This window comes from Notamacropus eugenii, chromosome 2 (genome assembly GCF_028372415.1).
Source record: "Notamacropus eugenii isolate mMacEug1 chromosome 2, mMacEug1.pri_v2, whole genome shotgun sequence".
Lineage (NCBI taxonomy): Eukaryota > Metazoa > Chordata > Mammalia > Diprotodontia > Macropodidae > Notamacropus > Notamacropus eugenii.
In genome coordinates, this window is record NC_092873.1 from 276,549,076 (window position 1) to 276,574,439 (window position 25,364).

Below are 25,364 nucleotides of genomic sequence, written 5' to 3' on the forward strand. Positions count from 1 at the left end.
GGGGCCGATGCTTCCGCTCGCTGCGGCTGTCGGGTAAAGAATCAGACCGCGTTTGGTCTGGGGTGCCGGAAGCCCCGAACATGGCTGCCTCTCTGCCGATACCGGCGGCGGCCCGGGTTCCGATCGAGGGCAGATGCGGTTACTTTGTGGAAAGGAAGAATCGCTTCTGCCGGATGGTGCCGGCGGCGGGGAGACGGTTCTGCGGGGAGCATGCGGGAGCGGGCGCGGAAGTAGGGACACCCCGCCCTCCTGGCGAGGCCGAACTGTTTCTTTGCAATATGTCAATAACAGCCATCATAGTAACAGCCAACATATATATATGTACACATATACACACGTGTATATGCGTATATGCGCACGTATGGGTACATGCGTATATGTTATATGTGCGTGTATACATACGTATATACATGGCCTACTAGGTACCAGAGGCTGTGCTCAGCGCTTTACTCATTTGCAACGCTGCCCCACCCCCCGCCCGCTCCGGCCCCACGCCGCCCCCCAGCCCCGCTTCCTTCCAGGGCTTCCCTTGCGCTCATCGCTTCCTGCTTGTCTCGTGCATAGCTCGCTCTGTATATGTTTGTTTGCCTGTTGACTTCCCCGACAGAAGGCCAACCTCCTTGTATCTTCAGCACAAGAGTAAACGCTTAATCGATAAATGATGGGTCCTTACGGCAATGGTACGAAGTGGGTGCTATTAGTGTCCCCATTTTACAGTTGAGGAAACTGAGGCAAACAGGTCCATTGACTTGCCCAAGATGCCACGGCTGGTTAGCGTCCGAGGCCGGATTTGAATTTAGGTCTCCTCAACTCCAGGCCCAGCTCTCCATCCGTGGATACTGGGAGAGACAACATAACGTGGTACTTATAGAGAGAATTAATGGAAGGTCGTCTCAGCGGGGAGGCGGAGGAATTTGAGCTGAGTCTTGAAGAAAGCAGAGAAACTAAGGCAGAGAGGTAAGAAAGGACAGGGTTCAGGCTTTGGGGAATCTTCTCATGCAGAAAAGCACAGACTGGAGGTGGAAGGGTCATGTGCCTGTAACTTCTAATGGTCCAGTACAGCCTGGATCTATAAACAGTTTGAAAGGGGAGTGAAATGTAGGAAGACAAAAGGTTAGAAAGGGGTCAAGTTAGGAAGAGCCTTTAAAGGCGAAACAAAAGACTTCATATTTGGTATTACGGGCAATGACTCATGTTTCTTAGCCACAAAGAAAGATAAATCTAACATAATAGATAAGAGTGCCCAACTTAAATCTCATCTCCAGTAATGATTTTTATGCAGATCACTTAACCTCCCTGAGTCTGTTTCCTTTTCTGCCAAATGGGGATAATAGTTATATTACCTCACAGGGCAGTGATGAGATGAAATTGAAATAATGTATTCTCTAGGGCTTGGTCACTAATTCTGTTTGAGAACATCTGATGCACCAGTGACTAATTTCAAAGCATCCAAGAAAATTAGCTAGCCACTCTGGCCCACTTTACACAGACCCACTGAACAAATGAATGAAGGAAAAAAAATTAGAAAAATGTTTCTGTCCAATAGAATTTAAGCTCCTTGAAGGCATGTTTTCATTTTTCTTTGTATCATCAGCTCCTAGCATAGTGCTTGGCATATAGTGGGCATTTTACAAATGATTGTTGATTTAAACTCAATTGTGGGGCCAGTCTATCTGTCCAGCTTATTTAAGAGTCTCATCTAATTATTGGCTGCTCATTCTGCATATCAAAATCTCAGCAATATGAATTTTTGTATACTTTCTCAAGTGGGGATAGTGGTTCTTGCTTCCAACTGAATAGGACAATGTAATTAGGCTAATTTCATCTGTGAATAGGAACCATCCATAGGGAATTCTTTGTTTGACCTTTATATTAGAATGTCTTCCTTGATATTGTTAAAACACATGAATAGATTCTTTTTTCATTAAAAGCCTACTACCTGAGAAAAAAATAATTAAGAAACATTTGCCAATTTAGAGCTACTTAGAACTAAAATCTCAGTGGGTAAAGGGCATGAGAAACAGAAAAGGCACAGTTCAATATGCTTTTAAGAATGAAGCAAATGATTTTTCAGAATTCCATAATATGGTCAGTTATTGTTAAAATATAAAGAAATATTGGAGAACATGATGGGCTAGAAAGGAGAAATGCTAACTCTAAAAGACTAGAGCATGGTAAAGAATTTAGTATCTGTGAGGGTTGTTTCTGCTTTTCAGATACCCAGGTCCAACTGAATACCTCAGAGTGCCTAGCCCTCCTACCACTTGGTTTTTCCCATATGGATAGTAAGATCAAACTCTTTTGACATGATTCTGGGTCTCATTTAAGAGACTCATCAATGATCCAGGCTTCATTCAATCAACATAATGTCATGTACAAAACTGGAATATCTGGTGGACCTCACCATCTATATGGAAGCCCTCTTCAACTTGTAGTCTGCTGGTTCTGTTCCATGACAGTAGTGAATACCTTTAGCAAGCACACTTCTCTTTGTCTAATACCTTGCTTGATATTAATCATCAGAGTCATTGAAAAAGTTATCTCTTTTGTTACAGCTTTCAGAATATCTCATGATTTTGACATATGTATGGGAGAAAATATTAAATGAGAGTTCATAAGGCAGTATTTTGCTCTTCCAAGTCAAATCTTTTTATACTCAGTAAGCACAGGGGGGTCTCATATTATCTATATAATTCAGTCAGCTGCAACTGTAAAGATGTGCTTTTCTGTGGAATATTGCTTAGGGAGGTCTGATGTTCTCCACAAGAATACCTTTGATGAACATGTAGTTTTTTTCATAAAAGTTTTGAATAGATGGATAAACATAAGTGGATGGTCCTTGATATTTACTGTATCACTGTTTTGCTCCCACATCCTTAGTTTCCACTTCTCTTTCATAATACCTTGAAGATCAGTCCCATTATATTGTGAACTCTTTAAGGGCAGAGACAATCTTTTGCCTCTTTTTGTATCACCAGTGCTTAGCCCAGTGCCTGGCAATTAATAAATGTTTATTTGACTGATTAGTCTCCTAGTTTCCTCAAAAACTGTGTTGTCTCTTGTTACAGACCTCCTCTGTATATTGTTTGTCTAGTTCAGCATTTGTCCTTCTCATGCTGTTGCCCGTAGATTTAGTGTCTCTACCAGGCAAGTCATTTAGCTGGGCTCTCTGGATCAGTTCATCACTGCAGTTTAACTCCCAGTGACCAGAGCCTCAACTCACAAAACTCCTATTTTATCTTAACTCACTAAGCTAATTCCCTCCTGGATATAATTCCTCCTTGTAGGCCAATATCTCTACTGCAAGACACCATGGAAAGTGGGAGATGGGGGAGAAAAGAAAAATACCCATCCTTCCAAAGGCCAAGAACAGTTCTATTGATCTGGGTTCTTCTGTAGCTGACTCTCTTCACTCCTCACAATTCACACCATGCCTCAGGCCCCATCCTGCCTTCTGCTTTTGACTGGATCCCTAGAGAGTGTCTTTTCTAGCCAACAGATGTCTAGCTTTCCTCTGATTCCTCGAAGCTTAGCAGTAGAGCACTCATTCACACTTTGTAAAGAGCATATAAAATGTGTATACTGATTTGCATTTCAGTTAAGACTAACGCCTTATTGTCTTTGTTAATTACCCATTACTGTCCTATAATTTAATAAGCTTGATTGAGAAATCAATTGATCAGGATTCTCCTGATCAACTTCCTCCCACTATAATAATTTTTTAGCATAATTTCAATTCATTTGTAAAAATCCAGCTTTTTGGCTGACTGACTAATGTGTACAAGAACCTGGCCTAAATTCAGGGGAGTCAGTCAGAAATTAAATAACTTCTGTCCCAAAGTTGCTCCCATTTTATAATCAGGTAAAACCTGTAAGCATATAGATAAATCTGTAAGGTAATTTATGAAGGTACAGCATTAACCACTACGAAGATACAGAGAGACTTCGCAAATGAATTTCACCTGATCAGAATATTATAAGAAGACAATTAAGAGAAGCAGATATGAGATAGGTGTTCTTTCCAGGGAAGAAAGATAGTTTATGCAGACACAAGGAGGTGGAAAATGAAATATCAGATTTGGGGAGCAACTAAGATATCAGTTTGATTAGAAGAGCGTGACAAAGGAGATAATATGATTTAAAGCTAGAAAGGTAAGTTTGAACAAGATTGTGAAGGTCTTTGAATGCCACTATGAGTTTCTTCATTTTTATTGAGGGCCAATAAGGAGTCTCTGGTTTTGAGCCAGGGAATGTCAATAAGATTTTTGGACAGTTACAAGGAGGAGGGGTGTGGGGCAGCTTAGGTGCTGAAGTGCTGGTCCTGGAGTTTGGAGCACCCATCTTTTCTGAGTTCAAATCTGGCCTCAGGCACTAGTTGTGTGATTCCCTGGACAAGTCACTTAGCCCTATTTTCTTCAGTTTCTCATCTATAAAATGAGCTGGAGAAAGAAACAGCAAACCAGTATCTCTGCCAAGAAAACCCTAAAATGGGGTCAAGAGGAGTCAGTCATGACTGTAAAATGACTGAACAACAACCACATGGAGAATGAATTGAGGACGGTTGAGACTAGAAATAAAGAGTTAACAATTAAGTTAAAACAATTCAGAAAAACGATAATGAGAGCTTGTACTAAATTAAGGGAGATGTGAGTGTAGAGAGGGGGATGAAATATTCTAGAGATAGAATCAGCAAGACAGCCATCAGTTGGGTGGTGGGTGGTGGTAAGGACAAGGGAAGAGTAGAGATGACTTAACTATTACAAAACTGAGTGACTAGGAGAAAATAGGGACCTTTGAAGGAAATAAAGTTTAAGGGGAGAAATAATGAGTTCCATTTTAGATAGGTTGACCTTGGGGGTACCATGGGACTTCCCGATGATATGTACCAACTTATAAGGCAGTTGGTGATGTAGGACTGGTTCAGGAAAAAGTATATATAGATTTGGGAGTCACCTGCATAATGATGTTAACAGCCCTAGGCCACACCAAGATGGTTTACAAAAAAGAAAGGAGCCCAGAACATAGTCTTGTGGTAATCTCACATATAGAGGTCGAGAGCTGGATAACAAGCCAGAGTGGGAGGGTTAGTATAGATAGGAAAAGAAATAGTGTCCTAAAATCTAGCAGTAAATATCCAAGAGAAGGAAGGTGATGAACAGTGTTAAATGCTGCAGAGGAGACTTTGAGAAAAGTAAATACTGAGATTTATCAGTTAAGGGATTTTTAGTGGCTTTGGAGAGAGCAGTTGGATGATGAAATTGGAAGCCTAAGTAAAGGTTAAAATATGAGTGGGTAATGAGAAAGTAGAGGCAATAATTGGAGGTGAATCTGGCTGAGCAGTGGAAAGAAGGAAAGATATAGGATGATATCTTGAAGGAATTTTAGGGTCAAGTGAAGGTTTTTTAAAAGATGAAGGAGGCAGAAAGAAAGTGTTCAGTCACAAGGGATGGGGTTGATTTCTGGGGCAAGTTCCTTGAAGAGATGGGAGGATATGGGATCACCCCCAGGATGGTACTACAGCAAAACAAAAGAGGACAGATAAAGAAGATGTATAGATGTTTTGAAATGTGGCATAGGGGAGATGAAAGAACTTATTTTGGATGACCTTGATATTTTCAGTAAATCAGGAAGCAAGATAATCTGCTGACGGATAGGGTGTTATATGCCAGGGAGGTAGAAGGATTCAAAAGTGGAGAACAGGGTTTAGTTGAAATCAGATAAGATTATGAAGTTAGGAAGGTGAAACCAAAGCAGGGATGAGAGACTGGGAAAAGAGGGAGAGAATTGTTAGAGTGTGTAGTGATGGTAGAAAAGTAAGGGGAAAAAATGAAAGGACATTATGATCAGAGAAGAGTAAACTTAATATTTCAGCTAAATAAATGAATTCTTTGTAACCTAGGAAGAAAATACCAGGAAGAGAATACTCTGCCCCCTAGATCCAAAACAGTAAGTATAGGCTAAATAAACTTAAAGAATTTTCTGTATTTGAAATACAGTTCTACATATTTGTATTTGAAAATAATTATTTTTTTAATTTAGCACAGTATATGAAGATCAGCTTGAAAAACATTTGAAAAAATGTAACTCAAGAGAAAAACCAAAACCAGTAAGTATCCTTATCAGTAAACAAAAAAATAACATTTTTATATAATAAAAGCTTACATTTGTATATCGTCTTCAGGTTTATAAATGCCTTTTTTTTTTGTAGGAATCTTATGAGATCGGTAGATCGTTTTAGAGAAAAAGAGAGAAAGTGATTAAAGCAGACTAAGCCTTATATAGATTGATTTTTGGTAGTATTTTTATGTTTTGTGTGTGATTCAGTTCTCTGAAGCTACTTATGGCTGTACTTCAGGAAATAGAATTTTTATAAATATAAGAGTTTTCAAATAATTAGCTTATGATTTTAATTAGTGGTGACACTAGTAGTTAAAATTACCACTCAGTGGTTTTCACCTTTGTCTGAACAGATGAGTATAGGACATTTATAATCAAGATATAGCACAAATGCAATCTGGATTATACCTTGTAGCAATTCTACTACCACTAATAATTTGTATTTATATCATGTTTTAATGTTCACAAGTTGCTTTCCTTGCATCATTTAAAGGATTAATTAATAATTAATTGTAAATTTTTTTCATTGTGTAGTAGATGAAACTGAGACAGAGGTTAAGTCACCTCCTTTTTTTTGGTCACAGTTATCAGAACTAGGATTAGAACTCAGATTTTCTGACTCCCAATTCAGGACTCTCTGTACTTTATCCTATGATATGCTTTACCAAAAGTTTACTTCTCCAAAAATGAATTGTAAAGAAAAGCAAAGAACTCTGTCCTAACAGAATTATCAAATGGGATTATTCTATAGCATTGTTATTGATCAGTTTGATCTTAGAGGGTAGACCTGGAAGCAATGAATGGAAGCTACAAAGAGGTGAATTTAGGCTTGATGAAAGGAAAAGTTTCCTCACAATTAGATAAATTTAAAAAGGAAAAGGACTACCTGACAGGGTAGTGGGCTCTTCCTAACTAGAGTGCTTTCAGGCAAAACCTAGATATCATATATGTTATATAGAAGGAATGGACTGAACTGGGTAACATCTGAGGTTCCTTCCAGTTCTGAGGTTCTGATATCTAGCCCCCTGCCATCTTGCAGTTAGAGAGGTTCCATTATATTAGCTTATACAATAGCATTTTTTAACCTTTTTTGTGTCATGAATCTCTTTGGAGGTCTGATAAAGCCTCTGGATCCCTTTTTGGCATAACTTTTTTTTTTTTAATTCGTAAGTGAACAAAACTAGAAAATGCTAAATTTAAGGTAGAGGTTTAATGAAAATAAACGTAATGTTTTTTTCATCAAGCTTCATGTATTCCCAATAATTATGGACCCTATTAACTTATATTCTGTCTCACTATGTTTCTCTTTTACTTTTTTATTGATTCATTTTCATGTTCACATTTTCACATTGTTCCTATTCATTCCATAGTTTTTCTTAATGCTGCCCTTCCCAGTCAATCAGCAAGCATTTATCAAGGGCTTACTGTGTGCTAGGCACTATGCTAAGTGGTAGGGATACAAAGAAAGGGAAAAATTGGATTGTTGCCTTCAAGAAGCTCACATTTTAATGGAGAGACAATATGTAAGTATCTTGATGCATACGTAGAGAACAAATGGAAGGTAATCTTCAAGGTGAAGGCACTAGAAACTAGAGGGAACAGGAAAGATCCCTGAAGAAGATAGGATTCGAGCTCAGTCTTGAAGGAGGCTAGAAAAATAAAGTTAGAGGTGAAAGATAACATTTCAGCCTATGGTACAGCAATGCAAAGACACAAAGACAAGAGATGGAGTGAGGTATGCAACTTAGGAGTCCTGGAGGACTGTGCAAGGCACTGAGAGGTTAAGACATTTGCTGCTTATGGGAACTTTTGGGTTGCATCTCCCAGGTCAAAGACAAAAGTTAAAAGCAACCAAAAAGGTACAGGTTACATACTGTGGAACTAGAGTCAAAATCATTCAGAACTACACATCAACTATGAGAAAGAAAAGATTGAAATACAATCTGAAGGGCAGAGGAACACACTACAGAATTAGTGGGAAAAATTAACAGAATTGATGAAATTCCTTTTGAGAAATTCAGAGACAGATAGTCTTTGAAAGGTGAATTCAATGGACTACAAAAACTTAGAAAATTATGTTTATTACTTACAAACTTTCTGTAAAGTTTATGTTTATGACTTTCTCTAAAGTTTGGATTCAGTCAAAGGACTGTACTTGAAGACCTAGAGGCCCACAAGTGGCCTCAAGGCCACAGGTTCCCCACCCCTGGGCTAGATCATATTACAATTAGGTAGGTTTATGATTGGTTGATTGAATAGACCCAGGATATTGTCATTAATGGGTCAGTGTCAACTTGGGAGAGAACTCTCTCAGTGGAATATTTCAGGAATCTTATTCTTGGCCTGTGTCATTCATCATTTTTTCATTGATATGACAAGGTATATAATATTTGTTAAATTTGCATCTAGAACAATGCAAGGAGGGGATAGCTAACATGTTAGATGACAGAATCTGGATTTTTAAAAAGACGTCAGCAAGCTAGACTCAAGATCAGAATCACTGAAGGTAGAACTTAATAAGGAAAATTGGGAAGTTCTCTACTTGGATTCAGAAATAAAATTCATAAAGTGAGTATTAAGGAGATATGGCTAGGCAGCACTTTTTATTAAAAACATGGGGATTTCAGGAAATGTATTTTTGATATTTCAGCAATATAAGACAATAAAGCAATACACTATTAGTCTGTGTTAAATAAGGCTTGCTATTGATGACAAAAGAAATTTCATAATTCTCTTTCATGAATTTCATTTCTTAACACTGTAAGTTAAAAAGACATAAATTTGAGTCAATTTTTTTAGTTGAATCAATTTAGTTCTTGACTTGATGGACCTTAAAGGCTAATGGGAAAATATAACCCAGACATCATCATCATCATTGTCATCATCCTCATAATAACAATAATTAGCATTTACTCAGGGCTTCAGGTTGGCACAGCAGTAGATAGACAACAGACATATATTTATAAAATCTGGAGTTGATCTATTGAAGAAGTTGGATAGGTAGCAATTCTTTTTTCAACTTTTTTTTTGTCACAATAGTGCATGAAACCATCTGCTGTGGGATTTATTTTTTATTGGTAGAATGAGTGTCCATACTGATAAAATCACAGATTTTTAGATATATTTAAGTATTGTTGTACCAAATTTTGTTGACTTTTTTTTGTGTTTTATTAAGGACTACTTTATCCAAGATATTAATGCAGGATTAGAAGATGAAACAGAAATTCTTGATAAACTGGTAAGAGCATTGATTCATCATTTTTTTTTTTGAAAAGAAGACAGTCCCCAATCTATGAATGTTGTTGTAAAATTAGTTTCTAAGTAGATTATTTGTAATTTTTCATTTTCCCAGTGAAGAAGTGTTATAAATGTTAGCAAAATTCTCAGACCAGTCATCTCCGCCCCCTTCCTCCACCCCTACACACATACCCCATCCTGTTTAATAAGTCAGTTAAATATCTTTTAAGTGCTTACCTTGTGCTAAGCACCGAGGCTACAAAGAAAGGCAAAAAACATGATCCCTGACCTCCAGGAGCTTGATGTTCTAGTGGGAGAGACAATATTCAAATAACAAGATAAATGCAGTGTAATGTGAAGGTAAGCTTAGTGGGAAGGTGCTGGGGATGGGATTTGAGCTTAGTCCCTAGGGAAGCCGATAGGTAAAGGTGAGGAGGAAGACCATTCCAGGCATGGAGGAAACCATTGGGAAGACTTTGGGAGATGGAGTGTGTGAGGAGCCGCAAGAAGGCTCATGTAACTGGATCATAGAGTACATGGATGGGGAAGCAAAGTGTAAAAAGACTGGGAAGGTAAGAAGTGGCCGAGTTGTGAAGTGCTCTGCATGCCAAACAGAATTTCATACTTGATCCTGGAGGAAGTCAGAAGCCACTAGAGTTTATTGAGTAGGGAGTAAGGGGAGGAGGGTAACATTGAATGCTTCAAGAAAATTGTGCTATTAATAGCCATGAACTTGGATCCCTCTCCTTTTTGATGCTGAATCCTGTGCCAAGTCTCTCTGAGGCCTGAACCTGCAGAAAGTATACCAGAGTTTCAGAGGGTCTGGATTCAGATTCTGACTGCCACTTACTACCTGTGAATCGCAGACAAGTCATTTCATCTCTCTGGGACTCAGTTTATTTATCTGTAAAATGAGGAGGCATGTCCTAATTCTATTTCTCTATGAGTGGGGTAGAGAAATGACAGCTGGATGGAAACTCCAGGGACCAATACGTTTTTGTGGCCACACTTGGTAAAAAATAGCAGCAAGGGGCTACAGGGTTCTTTCTAGAATATCAGTAATAAGGAAGAGTTCAAGCAGAAGGGGACGTCAGGAGGCAACATCCATTCATATGTATGGTTCTCTTTAAAGTTGAATAGCGATACAACTGCTTGTAGAGAATCTTTAAAAGGAAATAGTTTATTTACCATTGTTTGGGTTTTATATACAGGTCCCAATTTCTTCTCTATCTGAAGAGCAGTTGGAAAACTTAATTAAGAAATTGAGAAAAGCCAGTGAAGGTAAGTAGATTAAACCTGGATGGTAAAATATTTTATAGTCCTCAGTGATTATAATTGATAACCTGTTTTAATAAATGACCCTGGAGTCAGATCCTTAAATTTTCATTTTTCAGCTTGCTTAAGTTTTTACACATATATTTTTGACATAGGTCTGAATTGTACACTTAAAGAACTTATAATGTCACATCCTGCATTGCATGATGTCCTAAATGACCCCAAAAATGGTGATTCTGCATTCAAGCACTTGAAACAACAGGTATGGACTATCCCATGATATCTATATTCAATGAAAATTGCTTGCTGTTTCATGCATACAATTAATTCACAGAAATAATATTTCTAGGTATAGTTAGCAAGAGAATCTCTTCTGAATTTACCCTTTAATGTATCAACATCATGTAGGTTAAGAACCCTGGGTTCTTAAATGCTGGTTAGAGGGGTTACAAACTCTGGCAAGGCCTACTAAGTTGCAGTGACTTATGCCCAATGATGGGCTTTGTGTCTTTTGTTCAGTGTTCAGACTTAGCCAAATTCAGTAAGGCTGATAATTAGATTTTACTCAGTGGAGTAAAATAATATCTTAACTATAGCAATTTTTTTTTTGTCTGGGAAGATTGAGTTTCCCTGTCTTGCCCAGTATGGACATTCAGCCAGCACTCATGGTCCTGATCCCACTACTGATCAATATCTTTGACCTGATCCCTTTTCAACCTGAGCAAGTTTGATCCTTCCTCTCCTCTACCCTCCATCCCTCCCCTATTCTACCGTTGTCACTTGCAAGCTTTACCACACTCAGCTGAGATACTCAGCTAATACATCTCAGAATGCCTAAGCTCAAGCAATCCACCAGTCTCATTTTCGCATTAACAGATTATAGGCATGTGCCATCATACCCAATCCTTTTTGTTATTCAGTCATTTTTCAGTCATGTTTAACTCTTCATGACCTCATCTCTCGCATAAAAATGACTTGCCTATAGTTTCATCAGGTCTGTTCAAAAAGCTGATTCTACTCATCAAGGTTTTATGTGAACAAACAAAAGCTAATCACAAAAGTAAAGTAAATGAATATCAAATTATCAGTATGAATATTTTGACCTATCTTAATTAATTGAACATATTAAATTACATTGTCATTTATCTTCATTGGACCAAATATATTTTCTGTTTTTTTATGAAATAATCTTAAGAAGTTTACAGGCTTCAATTTTAGGTAACATTGGAAGGTTAAATTTACTGGGACCAAGAAGATGCTTTATTGAGTTTGGAGCTGGAAGGGGGAAATTGTCTCATTGGGTTGATATTGCCTTACAAGAAGCTGAAAAAGTCTACTTCCTGCTGGTAGAAAGGGAGACCACAAGATTCAAGGTAGGTTAAAGCATTAAGATACGTCAACCTCACGTTTTAGATTTGTCTGTAGAAAATGGCACTCTCTTAGAAGTCAGATATTTAAATGGAAACATTATGTACTATTCATTTTCAAGATTCCACGCAGTTACAAAGATACAAACAAAACAGGCCCTGACTCCAAGGAACTTCATTCTCCTAGGGATTAGGGTGGGTGGGGAAGGGCTGGTTACACGTGGAAGACAAGTGTAAATAAGTACTATAAAGTCATTCCAAGGGCAAGAGTCCAAATAACTGTGGGGTTCAGTCAGAGCCTCCCGTAGAAGGTGGTACCTGAGCAGGGCTTTGCAGGAAGGACCCATCCATGCTCTTCCCTCACCCCCATGTATTGGGGGTGGGGAAAAGCATAATTTTTCTGTTTCTAATGATTATGATTGACTTAAATTGCATTGACCCAGCTTATAGCCATTGCTCCAAGTTTTTAAGAGTATTTGGAATTACCACCAAATATTAACCATGAAGGCAACCTTATATTGTATTCTTGATTATAGTTCCAAGGTTTTATAATAATGAAAATCTAGATAACACTTGCTTTGCTTCATATTTTATACAAAAACCAAAGGCATTGCTGATATTTTAGAAGGTTTTATGAAGTGTTTTAAATAAAAATTCATTGTAATAATGGTATTTTATTTGTGCAGGTAGATGGTAAACATAAAAACAGAAACTCTGTATTTGAAAGGCTTCAAATTGATATTCAACATTTATGTTTGAGTAAGTTGCATAATTTTCAGTTAAATGCTAATAAATTGTATGTCTCCAAACTCTGCTGGTTACTTAGAAATCCCATCACAAAGAAGTGTTTCAGGGAGAACTCAGGAGTAAAAATGTTTAATCTTTTACATTGCAAACCTTAATGACATCATAGAAAGAAAAAGAGAGTGGTTCTATAGATGGAATTCTATTCTGTCCATCTCTGAGATTCTGCGATTGGTATTTTTGACCATAAATTCAGTGTATCCAAAAACATATCCAGTCTGTTATCAAAAGACATCCCAGTGTGTTAGAATCAAGCACAGGTCTTTTAGAATCATGACCTGAGTTCAAATCCTGTCTGAGATCCTACTACCTGTGCAGTCATGACTTACTTAACTCTGAAAACCTCATACAAAGAAAAATGAAACAGCCCCTACATTCTACTAGGGGCAAACAGTATGTCTCCAGGGAAGTAATTACCAAATAATCTTAGTGGGAGGGAAGAGGAAGCAGCCAAAGGGATCAGGAATGGCTTTGTGGAGAACATAGCACTTGGATGGAGCTTCAAAGAGAGTTAGACATCCCACAGTGTAGAGGTAAGGAAGGAGAGCAGAGCAGCATTCCAGGTATGCAGGAGACTGTGTGGAGGCATATAGGTGAGAGGTAGAATGCCAGGAACAGGAACAGCAAGTCAGCCAGTGGCTGGCATGTAAATCACCTAAGGTAAGGAAGGTGAAATCAGGTAGATATGTTGGTGCCAGATTTTGAATAGAATTAAACACCAACATGATAGTTTGCATTTTATCCTACAGACTTTAGAGGTCACTGGCGCTTCTTGAACAGAGGTGACATGGTGAGATTCTATCCTGTAGAATATGAATTCATCAGCTGTGTGGAGGAAAAATTAGAGAGGGCAAAGATTAGAGAAGTAATGAGGGTCTGAGCCAGGATGGTAGCCCTACTGGATAGAGGGAAGGAGAGGGGTGCAAGATATATTGAGAAAAAAGCATGGTAAAATAGAAGATAGATAGCATGGAAAGAACACTGAATTTGGAGTCAGAAAACTTGGATTCTAATCCATCCTCTATTGCTATGATATTGGAAAAGTCACATAAGCTCCCTGGACCTCAGTTTCCTCATATGTAAAATGAGGCTATTCGATTAGGTAACCTTTAAGTTCCCTTCCAACTCTAAAACTATGATTCTATGAAAATGGAATTGATAAGCCTTCACATATGTTTGGAAGGTGATAGAAAATGAAGAGGCACGGATGACTTTGAAATTGCAAACTGGGTGATTTGAAAATTAGTTTGGCCTTCAAGAGAAATAAGAAGGTTTAGCAGAGCAGTGAGTTTCAGGGGGAAAATAACATTCCATTTTGGACCTGCTGAACTTGAGGTATTGTGGGACATCCAGCAAGGAGATGGTGATGTGAGACTGGAACTCAGGAGAAAATTGAGGGCAATTAAATGAGGGGATTGAACTATATAACATCTAAGGTTCCTTCCAACACTGAAGTCTGAGGATCCCAAACCCTGAATGCTGCCTCTTCCAAGAATAGCCCAGTTGGTCATTTCACATAATATTTTGTTAAACAACTGTCTAATACGCTTAACAGGTAGCATTGGGTGTCATAGTTATCTGTCTTTGCCCCTTATGACCTTACGAGACGCTAAGATCCATAGAGTGAGGTGTTGGGTCTCAGGCTTCAGTTTCTAACCTGCTGTTCTGCTCACAGTCAGTGTATAACTATTTGTTTAATTAAATTGGTTGATTATTTTTATGACTTTAGGGTAATGAGCAATTAAAATTGCATTTGTATGGCACTAATTTATGGTTTGCAAAGCACTTTACATGTATTAATTCATTTAATCAATTAAATTAAAACATGGAAGCAGTCAGAAAACAATCAGAGACAGTGTAGTGTCATGAAAAGAGGACTTACCTTGGAGTCAGGGGCTAAGGTTATGATCACAGCTGATATAGGCTGAAGACTTACCTTGTCAATCAAAGCATGAGTGACTCTTCTTCAAGTATGTTAGGGAGGAAATCCTTTTTTAAGTTATACTTTAAAATAGAAAGTTACTTAGGTCCCATACAATTTTGAAATTCTACGATTCTGTGTATAATGTAACAAGGCCCAGTTAAACTGAACTCCCTTCAAATCTTTATAAAAGTTAAGATATATTGGCTATAAATCAAGTACTATATTTTTGAGTGATAGCAACTTCTAAAATAAAGTGTTCGTGAGCTTTTAAAGTTACCCTTCTTACTATTAATAAAAATAATTCCTTTTTGTTTATAAAGAGATCTCCTCACAATGACTCTGTGAGATAGAGCCTATAGTTTTATCCCCATTTTACAGATGAGGACCATTCCAAGTCTAAAATTTTATGATTCTTTGGTTCTATTCGTTGTCTCTCTCACTCTCTCTCCGAAGAAAGATATTACTTTTTCCCTTTCATAACATTTACAATCTTAATGCCTGTCAGTTCCCCTATCCTTTTTCTTTTCTTTCAGGCAAAATACCTGTGCTAGTAAAAGAAAAGTTACCTGTGGTTGGAATTGGAAAACATTTATGTGGTGTGGCAACAGGTATGAAAATAGAGAAACACAAAAAAATACATGTTCACTTTCTAGGCTTTAATTTGATATGACATCTTGTAATTAAGTATCATCTTCAAATCTAATCTGTATACTTGTACCGATGATCCCATCATTGTACATGGGATCATAGGTTTAAAGCTGAAAGGGACTAAAGAGGCCATGTAATTTAATGCCCTTATTTACAAATGAAGAAATTGAGCCCCTGGCAGACTAAGTGACTGCCAAAGGTCAGAACGACAGTAAGTTTCTCTCATCTAGGACTTTTTATCATCTTTTCTCTCATGCATCCAAAATCTCTCATTTTCCTCTGCACTCAGTCACCACTCTGGTTCAGGCCTTTTTCACTTCTACCCTGGACTATCACAATACCCTTGTAAATTGGTCTCTCTGCTTTCAGTCTCTCCCCTCTCCGATTCATCCCCCACAAAACTGCCAGAAATAATCTTCCTAAAGCACACATCTGATGGTCACCACTCTTCTGTTCAAAATCTTTAGTGGATCCCTATTCCATGTAAGGTAGAATACACATACCTCAGCCTGGCACAATATGACTCCTATTGTAAGTTTTACATCTGCTACCTCTGTGCCTTTGTCAGAATATTTCCATGCTTGGAGTGTACTCTCTTCTCATCTCTTAGAATTTGTCATGTACTTCAGCCCTCATCCCAGGCACCACCTCTATAGGAAGCCTTTCTTGGTCCCCTTAGCTGTTTTGCCTCCTTAAATTACCTTGTATTTACTTCTTTGTCTATATGTTGTATTGTTGTATCCCCTAAAAAAATATAAACTTCTTGAGTAGGAATTATTTTTCATTTTGTAATCCCAGCACTTCATACATAGTAGGTGCTTAACAAATGTTTGTTTGAATGAATTGAATTTTCAAATCTCCCCAGTCCTTTAAAAAACAAAGGCTGTCTTCACCTCTTTTACCCTTTCCAGCTGCTGTCCCTTTGCTTCTCTTCACAGTCAGATTTCCTGAAGAAGTCTATCTGTGTTTGTCCTTTGTTTTCAAAGAAGACCTTGACATCAGAGAAATGATGACATGACTTGCACTTGACTTTATTTTGAGTGAGGGAGGGCTGTGCAAGGTCACCAGCCTCACTTCTCCTCCAGAGCCATCTGGATCCAGTGACCACATATTCATCAGGATGACTGGAGATGGCCCAGGATGTACTGGGAAGTCACCAGACATTAGATGGTCCCACGTCCTTCAAGCCAGTTTCTCTTTTATAAGTGGTTTCTCTCTCTACTATTTTCCTGAAACTATTCTTTCGGAGGGCACCCACCATTAACCAGTGTGGTGGCCTTTTCTTCCAAACTTTTATTCTTATTGACCTCTATTAAAAATATGATACTTTTGACTACTCTCTTTCTCTCTGCTTCTGGATGTGTTCCTTTTGTTTGGCTGACTGGCTACTCTACTCCTCTCTTTCCTTTCTTGAATCACTGTTCTCTTCCCAAGGCTTTGTGTGTTAGCCCTTTCATTCTCTGTACCTTTTCCTTGGGCAATCTCATTCACTTGACAGATGCAGCTCATACATCTATACAAATGATAAAGGCCATATCCCCTTTTCTGAACTCCAGACCTGACTATGTAGCTGCTCTCAGCCTGTCCCCACCACACTGCCTGCTTGCACATCAAATTCAGAAGGATCAAAGCTGTTATTTCCCCTCAAACCTGCATCCCTTTCCAGAGCCCTATTTTGGTCAGTAGCATTGCCACTTGACTCATTTTCTTAGCTTCAAAATCTTGGTGATATCTTTGACTCTTGTCTCCCCGTCATATTCAAGTGGATTACCAAATCATGTTAATACCATCTCTACAATCTCATTCACACCACCCTCTCATTCCAGCTGCCTGGTTTATTGAAATACCTCCTAACAGGTCTTCCAGACTGTATGATCTCCCCATAAGCTATCCTCCATACTAATGACAGGTTTTTTGTCTTTATACAAACATCTGGTTATGTCACTCCAGTTCAAAGTCTTGTCTTCTGAATAAAATTCAAATTCTTTTGCCCATTATTCAAGGCCTTTCACAGTCTGGCATCACCAACCTTTCCTTCTTTCTGAACTTTTATTTTAACTAACAATCATTTCCTCCCTTCATAAACTGATACTAAGTGACATCCTGGTACCCCTTTGCTTTTTAAATTGTTTTCGGTGAAGAAACTCTTGTAGTAAATATGCATCATCAAATAAACACATACCACATTGGCTATATCTCATTCTCATATTGCATCCATTACTTGCCTATCAGCAGGTGGTAGCAATTTCATCATTGGCCTTCCGAAATCATGGTTGGTCACTGCATTGATTAGTGATCTTTTTCAAAGTTGCCTTTGCATGTTGTTATTAAATGCATTGTTTTCTTGGTTCTGCCCAGTTTAAATCAGTATAAGTCTTCCCATGTTTCTCTAAAACTCTCTTTTATTATTTCTTTCGGTACAAATAATATTTCATTACACTGTTTTTCTTCAGTCATGTCCAACTCTTTGTGACCCCATTTGGGGTTTTCTTGTCAAAGATACTGGAGTGGTTTGCCGTTTCCTTTTCCAGCTTATTTTATAGATGAGGAAACTGAGTCAAACAGGATTAAGTGAATTTCCTGCAGTCACATAACTAGCAAGAATCTGAGGCCAAATTTGAACTCAGAAAGAGTTCCAGGCCTGGCACAGTATCCCCATTACAATCATTTAGCAATTTCTTTGGCTACTCCCTAATTAATGGGTACCCTCTTATTTTCAGTTCTTTACCACTACAAAAAAGAGAGCTGTTATATTTTTATAGATATGGATCCTTATCCTCTTTCTTGATCTCTTTGGGATATAGACTTAGTAGTGATACATTAGTGGGTCACAGAATAAGCAAAATCTAGTGACTTTTTGGTAATAGTTCCAAACTGCTTTTCAAAATGGCTCTACCTTTACCAATAGTGCGTTAAATGTGCCCTTTCCCCCCACAGCTGATGTCACTCAGATGAGTGTGAGGTAGAACTTCAGAAATGCTTTAATTTACATTTCTCTAATTAGTTATTTGGAGGATTTTTTCCTATGTGTTGATAGTTTAGATTTCTCCCTTTGAAAATGACTTATTCATTTTCTTTGATGATTTATCACTTGGGGAACAGTCCTTCTTCTTATAAATATAAATCAATTCCTTACACAGCTTGGAAATGAGACCTTTATCTGAGAAACTTGCTTTCCCCAGTTAACTGTTCCCCTTCTAGTTTTAACCACATTAGTTTCACTTGTGCAAAAAAAAAATGTAAATTTTATATAATGAAAATGGTCCATTTTATCTTCTATAATTTTCTCAGTAGTATTTTGGTCTTGAACTCTTCCCCTCTCCACAGATCCAAAAGAGAATTTCTTCCTTGACCATCACTAGCATCTTCTCATTGCAGCTTTATGTGATAGTGTCTTCTTCCTTGTGCTCTGTGCTCTAACAGAACTGATCTTATCACCATGTCCTCCTCCTGTGTACATATACCATGTACTCTCCTACCTCAGTGCCTTTACTGACACTGTGCCTGAAATACTTTCCTTTTCCTTCATCCCCCAATTTATCCCATTCACTGAAGTTTTAGCCAATTTTAAAACCCAACTCAAATGCTGCCTCCTCCAGGAAGTCCCTCAAATTCTCCCAACCAGGAATGACTCCTCTTCCTCAGACCTCACCTAGTGCTTTCCTTTCCCCCTTTTATGCAGTTACCACATATTATGTCACATTACAGAAAAGACTATTTTCCCTTTTTAACCAAACTTTATGGTGACAGAGGTTGCCCTATCTAGACTTTGTCTCTCCCCGTTCCTAGGTCTATTTATTGTAAATACTTAAACATTTTTAAAAATTTGTTTTATCTTCAGAAAAAAATGAAACATTAATAAATTCCATTACTATTTAAAGTAGCCCTAGCCTTGTGAAGTAGCAAAATATAAAAACTATAAAAAAGTTTTTTAAAAAAATGAAAAGTAGACTGTTTTTGCTACTTCACATGGCCAGGGCTAATATTAATTTACTTTGTGTGGACATATACATGTGTGTGTGTATGTGTGTTTGTAAATCATGTTTATATCAAGTCTTAAAAGATTTAAAAGAACCACTTTGTTTATATCACAAAGACTGCTATCCTTTGACCTTGGAGGGATTGCTTTTCAAAATACCTCCCAATTCTAAGGCATCAGGATTGTTGAGTGACAGAGAGAGAATTAGGGAAGTATCAGGAATGTGAGAATAATAAAAGTAGAATATAGAAATAAGGAGAAAAACCTTTCTGTTTTGTCAAGGTAAGGTAAAAGAAGTCACTTCAGAACTTTGGTTTCCGTCCCACCACTGTCTTTGGGAATGGAGTCATTTGGAAAGAGAGGAAATATTAAGACCTGAGTAGTTTACCCCACATTTGAGTCTCTGCATCCTAGGACAGAGCTGGTCAGAGTTGCCACAGCCACTGCTTTTCATTCAGAATAAGCAGAAAACCTGTTGAGAATGGAGTACTTTTGTTTTGTCTTGAAATAATGCCTTTGAGACCCTCTCCCCACCACCTTCCCAGCAGTCTCATTTTCCCCTCTCACCTTCAACAGTAGTAACTAAATATCCCAGTTTGGAAAATAGAGGGGTTAACGGTGTTAGAGATAGAAATTATGTAGGGAGACCCTGACAGTGACCTTTGTCTCATTTCTGTGGATTTCTGGGGGTCAAATAGTGTTACAGTTAAGTGATCTTTTTTTATTCATTTGATGTCAGTATTTGTCTTGCCTGTGTATCTCACAGACTTGTTGGTGTGGAGCCTTTAGCCACACAGACAAGGCTATGTGCTGCTTTTTAGTTATTCTTTGTATAGTGTAGTTGATTTTTATAGATATAAACGCAGATTGTTTTGCCTTTTTAACAAGGTACTAAGCCTAATGCTAGATTGTTATGTTAGGAGTCCCAAGAGCTGGGTTTCCTATTCCACTTTCGATGTTATCTATATGACCTTGTCATAACTGTTTCGGATTTCACTTTTGTCATCAATAAAATTCAGAGGTTAGAGCAAATGATTTCTAGCTGTAAAACTGAATTCACAAGCTCTGGTTGGAAGCAGGAGATCTGTGTTCCAGGCTGCCTGAGACACTTAATAGGTTTGGCATGGGTGACAATACACTTTCTCTGTCAGAGCCTGTTTCCTCACTTACAGGATTGTTTTAAGGAAAATACCCTGTGAGTCTTAAAGTGTTGTGGAACTCTCAGCTCTTTATTTCAAAGAAAGGATGGAAGGAAGAAAGGAAGGAAGGAAAGAATCAAGTAACATACTGAAATTTGTTGGAAAATGCCAAACTTTCTTATCCCTTTCCCTGTACTCATTTCTTCCTGCTATGGAGGTATCACACAGTTCCATATCTAGCAACCTAAGGGGAAGCTGTTCACATTCCTCCCTTCTCTTCCTCTCCCTGCTTCCTATTTATTTTGTTTTCAGTCTGATTACCAACTTCCGTGGGTTTAAAGTTCTTTCTTAGCAACACTGAGCTTGATTTTGTCTGAGGAAGGAGAAAAGAAATCTAGCTGCTAAATTAAGGTTTTTCCAGGCTACAAGTCTTAAACTTCCCTTCCTTCCAACTATGTTGGGGATATAGGTTTTATTACAGAATAAATCCATAGAAAAAATGAGAATGTCCATGAATTGAAAGGAAAACACAAAGAATTTATAGAATTAAGTAGATAATTCACTCAGAGATAAAGGAAAATATTTATTGCATTGCTTAGTAAATGTATAAAATATTTATTTCTTGCAGTGTGATTTGGGGATTACATAACATAATTATGTTTGCAGATCTTGCATTACGATGTTTAGTTGAAACCTATCCTACCAGCTGCAAAGAAAGAAATGAGGAACCAGTAGCCAAGCGTATGAAGAATGATAAAATGGACACAGAAAATGACAATGAGAGAAGTGAGAAGAGTGAATTAGAGCAGTGGATCCCCGTGGCTGGCATCGTTATTGCGCTCTGTTGTCATCACAGGTGCGACTGGAGGCATTATGTGGGCAAAGAATTTTTCAAGACCCTAGGACTTGGGCCAGTGGAATTTAACTATTTCCAACGAATGAGTAGCTGGGCCACTTGTGGAATGCGGGAAACAACTTTGGAAACATCAGAAATTAATGTGAAGAAAAGAGAAAATCAGGCCAATGGTAATGAAGAGCATGACCATGAAGGATGCAGGAAGACAGATGATAATCCTGAAGGTTTACCTGGGTAAGTGACTCATTTTGTGACATTCAACAAGAAGGAAAAATGATTGTTCATTTTCTCAAGAATAACACAGGTTATAAAATGAAATTCTAAATTGAATTTTACAGTATATTAAAATTCACAGATCTTTGGTTATGGTCTGAAATAAAAGGTCCCTTAGAAGACACGAAGAGCGTGTTCAGCATGGAGCCCGATTCTGGGGACGTAATCAAGTATTTACTGGGTGCTTATTAATGGTCCAGCTCGCATATCACCACATGTATTAACAAGTACTGTGTGGCAGTTTACATACTGCTTTATAGTTCTAAAAAAATTTTACTTACTATAAATGATTGAATTTTTTTTGACATACATAAGACCACTTCTATTTATAAATTATGTTTGTGCTATTGAATTTATTTAACAGTGATTCCTAATTAACTTAATTTGGGGTCATTTTCTATTGTTTTTAAAACAGTACAAAATCATTTTGAGCATTACTTTGTTAAATTATAGTTTTAAATTTAGAAATGCTCTAACTTCCTTAATTTAGCTTTATTTCAATTATTTGCCTTAGTATTAAAATTTTTTTTTAATAAACCATGATGTTAAATTTATTCTGATTCTGTTTTTTGTTGTTGTTGGATCTAGGCTTCTTACTGTTGAAGAAAGGAAAAATATAGGTCGTCTTTGCAAATTGCTGATTGACCAAGGCCGAGTCCAATATTTACAACAGAAGGGATACAACGCTTCTTTACAGTACTATACAGACTCCCTTGTGTCTTTAGAAAATGTTCTGTTAACAGCTTTACCCAAACAGTCTTCCACACCAGACTCAACTATATGATGAAAGAGAAATCCAAATAGTTCCTACGGAAAAATTTTATAGCCCTTCTCTGGAAATTTTAAACAGATAAGATACAAAAATTATGGGAAAATTGCCTCCCACAAAAAAAGTAAAGTTTCAAATTACACTTCTCTATATTCACAAAAGAAAAACCCAAAACATTTTAAATAATTGATAATATAAACACGTTTATATGTTGTAAGCTCTTCACATTCTGATGTTTGTTTTCAAAGACCTTAGAAGTGCTGATGTTTAGGTAATTCACCAGATCCTCAAAATAATCTTCTTCAGTAGGTCATCTTGAGATATTTTATTCATCATTTTTTATAGAGACTGGCAAAACAGTTGGACAATTTTCTTTGTTTTCTGAAATACAAAAGCATTCCCACATGTAATCTAAACTCTTAAAAAAATGCTTATTTGCATCAACTTTGGAATTGCATAAACATATTCACGTAAACTTTGGAAGAATTTAATTTGATTCTTAGCTAATTTCTATTGTATAATTTCTGAATGCTGCTCTATATATGTAATAAAGATTTTTGAACGATTTTTTTAGAACAAGGGAAAATTTCAGAATTTCTGAAATACATAAAGATTTGTTGGGGTAAATCCAAGAAAGGCAACTAGCTTATGATTGGAAATAAATACTCATAGCTTATCTCAATCAGGTTATAACATCGGTATCAGCAAGATCACTTGTAGATAGATTTTGGAAATTTCCACTTCATATCAGAATTTACAAATGGCAAAAAGAAGAAATGTTTACTTGAAATACAGATGTTGTATTACATTGTTACCTAATCATGAGCTGGTTGGGAATTCCACAAATAAACATTTTCTGTAGTCAGCTGACTTTCTACATTTACCAATGTCCCCAGTGTTTTCCTCAGTTCAAGAAAAGGAAATTAAAGGGAATTAGGTAATAGAATCAAAAATATTCATTTCTTGGTTAGGTTTCTCATCTTTGGCCAGTAAATTTTATACATAGGGAAGTATTAAACAAAAAATATGATTGTGCTTCTGTACTTTCTTGTAGCATCTGATGTTATTCTACCCTCATCTTAAAAAAGGAATATAGGCTTCCTACCTCTGATTGTTGTTATCTTTGCTAAAACAAGTGTCCAGGTGTGATTATACTAATAATTAGGAATTATTAGATTATAATTCCTATTAGAGAATTCCAACAGTATTTGAATTACTCTGACATTTCTAGATAGTCTGTGCTTGAGTAAGTGAATTATTATAATTCTGTTATATATGTTATGTTATATATATATAATTCTGTTATATATAAATTGTTATTTATTATAGAACTTTGATTTTTGCTAGCCACAAAACTTAAATTAATTTTAAGTGTCAGTCTTTAATTACATATTATAGTACTAAACTATACTTAATTCAGTTTTTCTTATGTTTTTAATTTCATATCCAATAAAATTGCAGTGATTTAATTTAGTTTTTAAAATGTTATCACTATTCCCTGATCCAAGACCTAAACTATGGAAGTAGAGCCATTTTCATTGTATCAGACATGACTGGCTAGTATGTAAACGTAAGTTAAACTTACTCATATTATCTAGTGTACTATATACATTTCAGTACTTAGAGGACCATGATTTTGTCAGTGTGGGTATTCCTTCCTCCTCTTACTTTGCTGTTCACCTACAACTTAGTAAATGGTCTTCATGTGTAACTATGCCTAAAAAATTCATCACTGAGATAAGCGTGATAAAGAACCGTTCTGAACTGAGCTAAGCTGTGCCCTGAAAGACAAATCCCTGGGCCTGTACTCAGAATCACATCTCAGAGTTAGAAGGGCCCTCAAAAGTCATCTAGTCGACCAAGACTCCCCATTACAATATACCCCACAAATAGTCACAAAACCTTTTTTCAAAGGCTACACTTTTATATTTGATTGAGAGGAAACCTGCTGATTCCACTTCTGTAGAGCTCTAATTCTCAGCAAATTTTTTCTCACATGAAGCCTAAATATGCTTCTTTGTAACCTCTGCAGAGGCTAACAGTGGAGAGGACACTGGATTTAGAGTAGGAGGACATGTCAAATCCTCTCTCTACCATTAACTGTCCTTGTGACCTTGGACAAGTCACTTGGCTCTCTAGACCTTGCTTCTAAACACCTGTGTAATGAGGGCATTGGACAAATGATCCCAAAGATCCCTTCAAACTCAAGATCCTATCCGTGATCCTAGCTCTGCTTTATGAAATCAAGCAGAGTAAGTCTCTGGGCCTTCCATTTGACTATCTTAAAACTATTGGTTATCATCAATTAGTCAACAAGCATTTATTAAGTGGGTAACTGTGTGCCAGGTACTGTGCTAAGTACTGAAGATATCAGAAAAAGCAAAAACAGCCCTTGCCTCAAGATGTTTACCTTCTGTATACATACAAAATAGGTAATACTCAAGAGGAAGAAAGATGGTGCTGCCACCTCACTAGTCCTGGAGAGGCCTAAAATGCATGCAGCTGGCTTCAGTGTCACCCTATTGACTCATAATGAGATTTTGCCCTCTAAAACCTCCAGGCCTTTTTCACACAAATTCTTGTCTAATTACATATACCCCATCTTGAACTTAGGAAGATGATTATTTTTTGTTAGCCAAGGGAAAGACTATATTGATGTTAGATTATATTTTATTAGATACAGTACCATGTTCATAAAACCATAAGTTTAGAGCCATAAAGGACGATAAAGATCATCTAGAAACCCCGAATTTTACAAACAAGGAAAACAGGCTCAGAGAAGTACAATGATTTGCCCAAGGTTTTGTTTTTTGATATCCCTCCAGCTAACCTCCCATCTTTTTATTAGCTTTTTTTTTCTGACTGCAATATTTTAATGAACAGATGCCTTCAGAGAACCTCTTTTTTTCTGGGTCAAGTTCGATTGCTTAAAGCCCATAATCCTCCACTTTGTGGACATTTTTCCCCCTCACACTT

The 25,364-nt window shown here is 37.2% G+C and overlaps 2 protein-coding genes across 4 annotated transcripts in view; one reads left to right on the forward strand and one right to left on the reverse strand.

The window, feature by feature from the left end:
• Window positions 1-23,857, forward strand: TRMT13 (tRNA methyltransferase 13 homolog). Of its 3 annotated transcripts, none has more exons than XM_072644112.1 (11): window positions 1-230; window positions 5,900-5,946; window positions 6,040-6,106; window positions 9,293-9,355; window positions 10,566-10,635; window positions 10,785-10,891; window positions 11,835-12,002; window positions 12,683-12,755; window positions 15,258-15,332; window positions 21,157-21,580; window positions 22,208-23,857. In XM_072644112.1, the coding sequence occupies exons 1-11, from the start codon at window positions 81-83 to the stop codon at window positions 22,401-22,403; spliced, it is 1,440 nt and encodes a 479-aa protein (XP_072500213.1). In that variant the 5' UTR covers window positions 1-80; the 3' UTR covers window positions 22,404-23,857. The 3 variants fall into 3 exon arrangements, with proteins under 3 accessions (XP_072500213.1, XP_072500215.1, XP_072500216.1); XM_072644115.1 differs by lacking the exon at window positions 1-230 and adding an exon at window positions 480-680; XM_072644114.1 differs by lacking the exon at window positions 15,258-15,332.
• LRRC39 (leucine rich repeat containing 39) overlaps window positions 22,565-25,364 on the reverse strand; it is a 30,757-nt gene continuing 27,957 nt past the window's right edge. The window contains exon 9 of the mRNA XM_072644121.1: window positions 22,565-22,769. Within this exon, the coding sequence (XP_072500222.1) occupies window positions 22,714-22,769 (56 nt within the window). The 3' untranslated portion in view covers window positions 22,565-22,713. The remainder of the gene's footprint in view (window positions 22,770-25,364) is intronic.

Excerpts from the sequence above, each read along its gene's own strand:
- TRMT13 (XM_072644112.1), top strand. The coding sequence starts at position 81 with ATGGCTGCCTCTCTGCCGATACCGGCGGCGGCCCGGGTTCCGATCGAG. Across the intron at positions 10,636-10,784 it reads ATTGAGAAAAGCCAGTGAAG|GTCTGAATTGTACACTTAAA; the intron begins GTAAGTAGATTA and ends TTTTTGACATAG. Across the intron at positions 12,003-12,682 it reads GGGAGACCACAAGATTCAAG|GTAGATGGTAAACATAAAAA; the intron begins GTAGGTTAAAGC and ends TTATTTGTGCAG.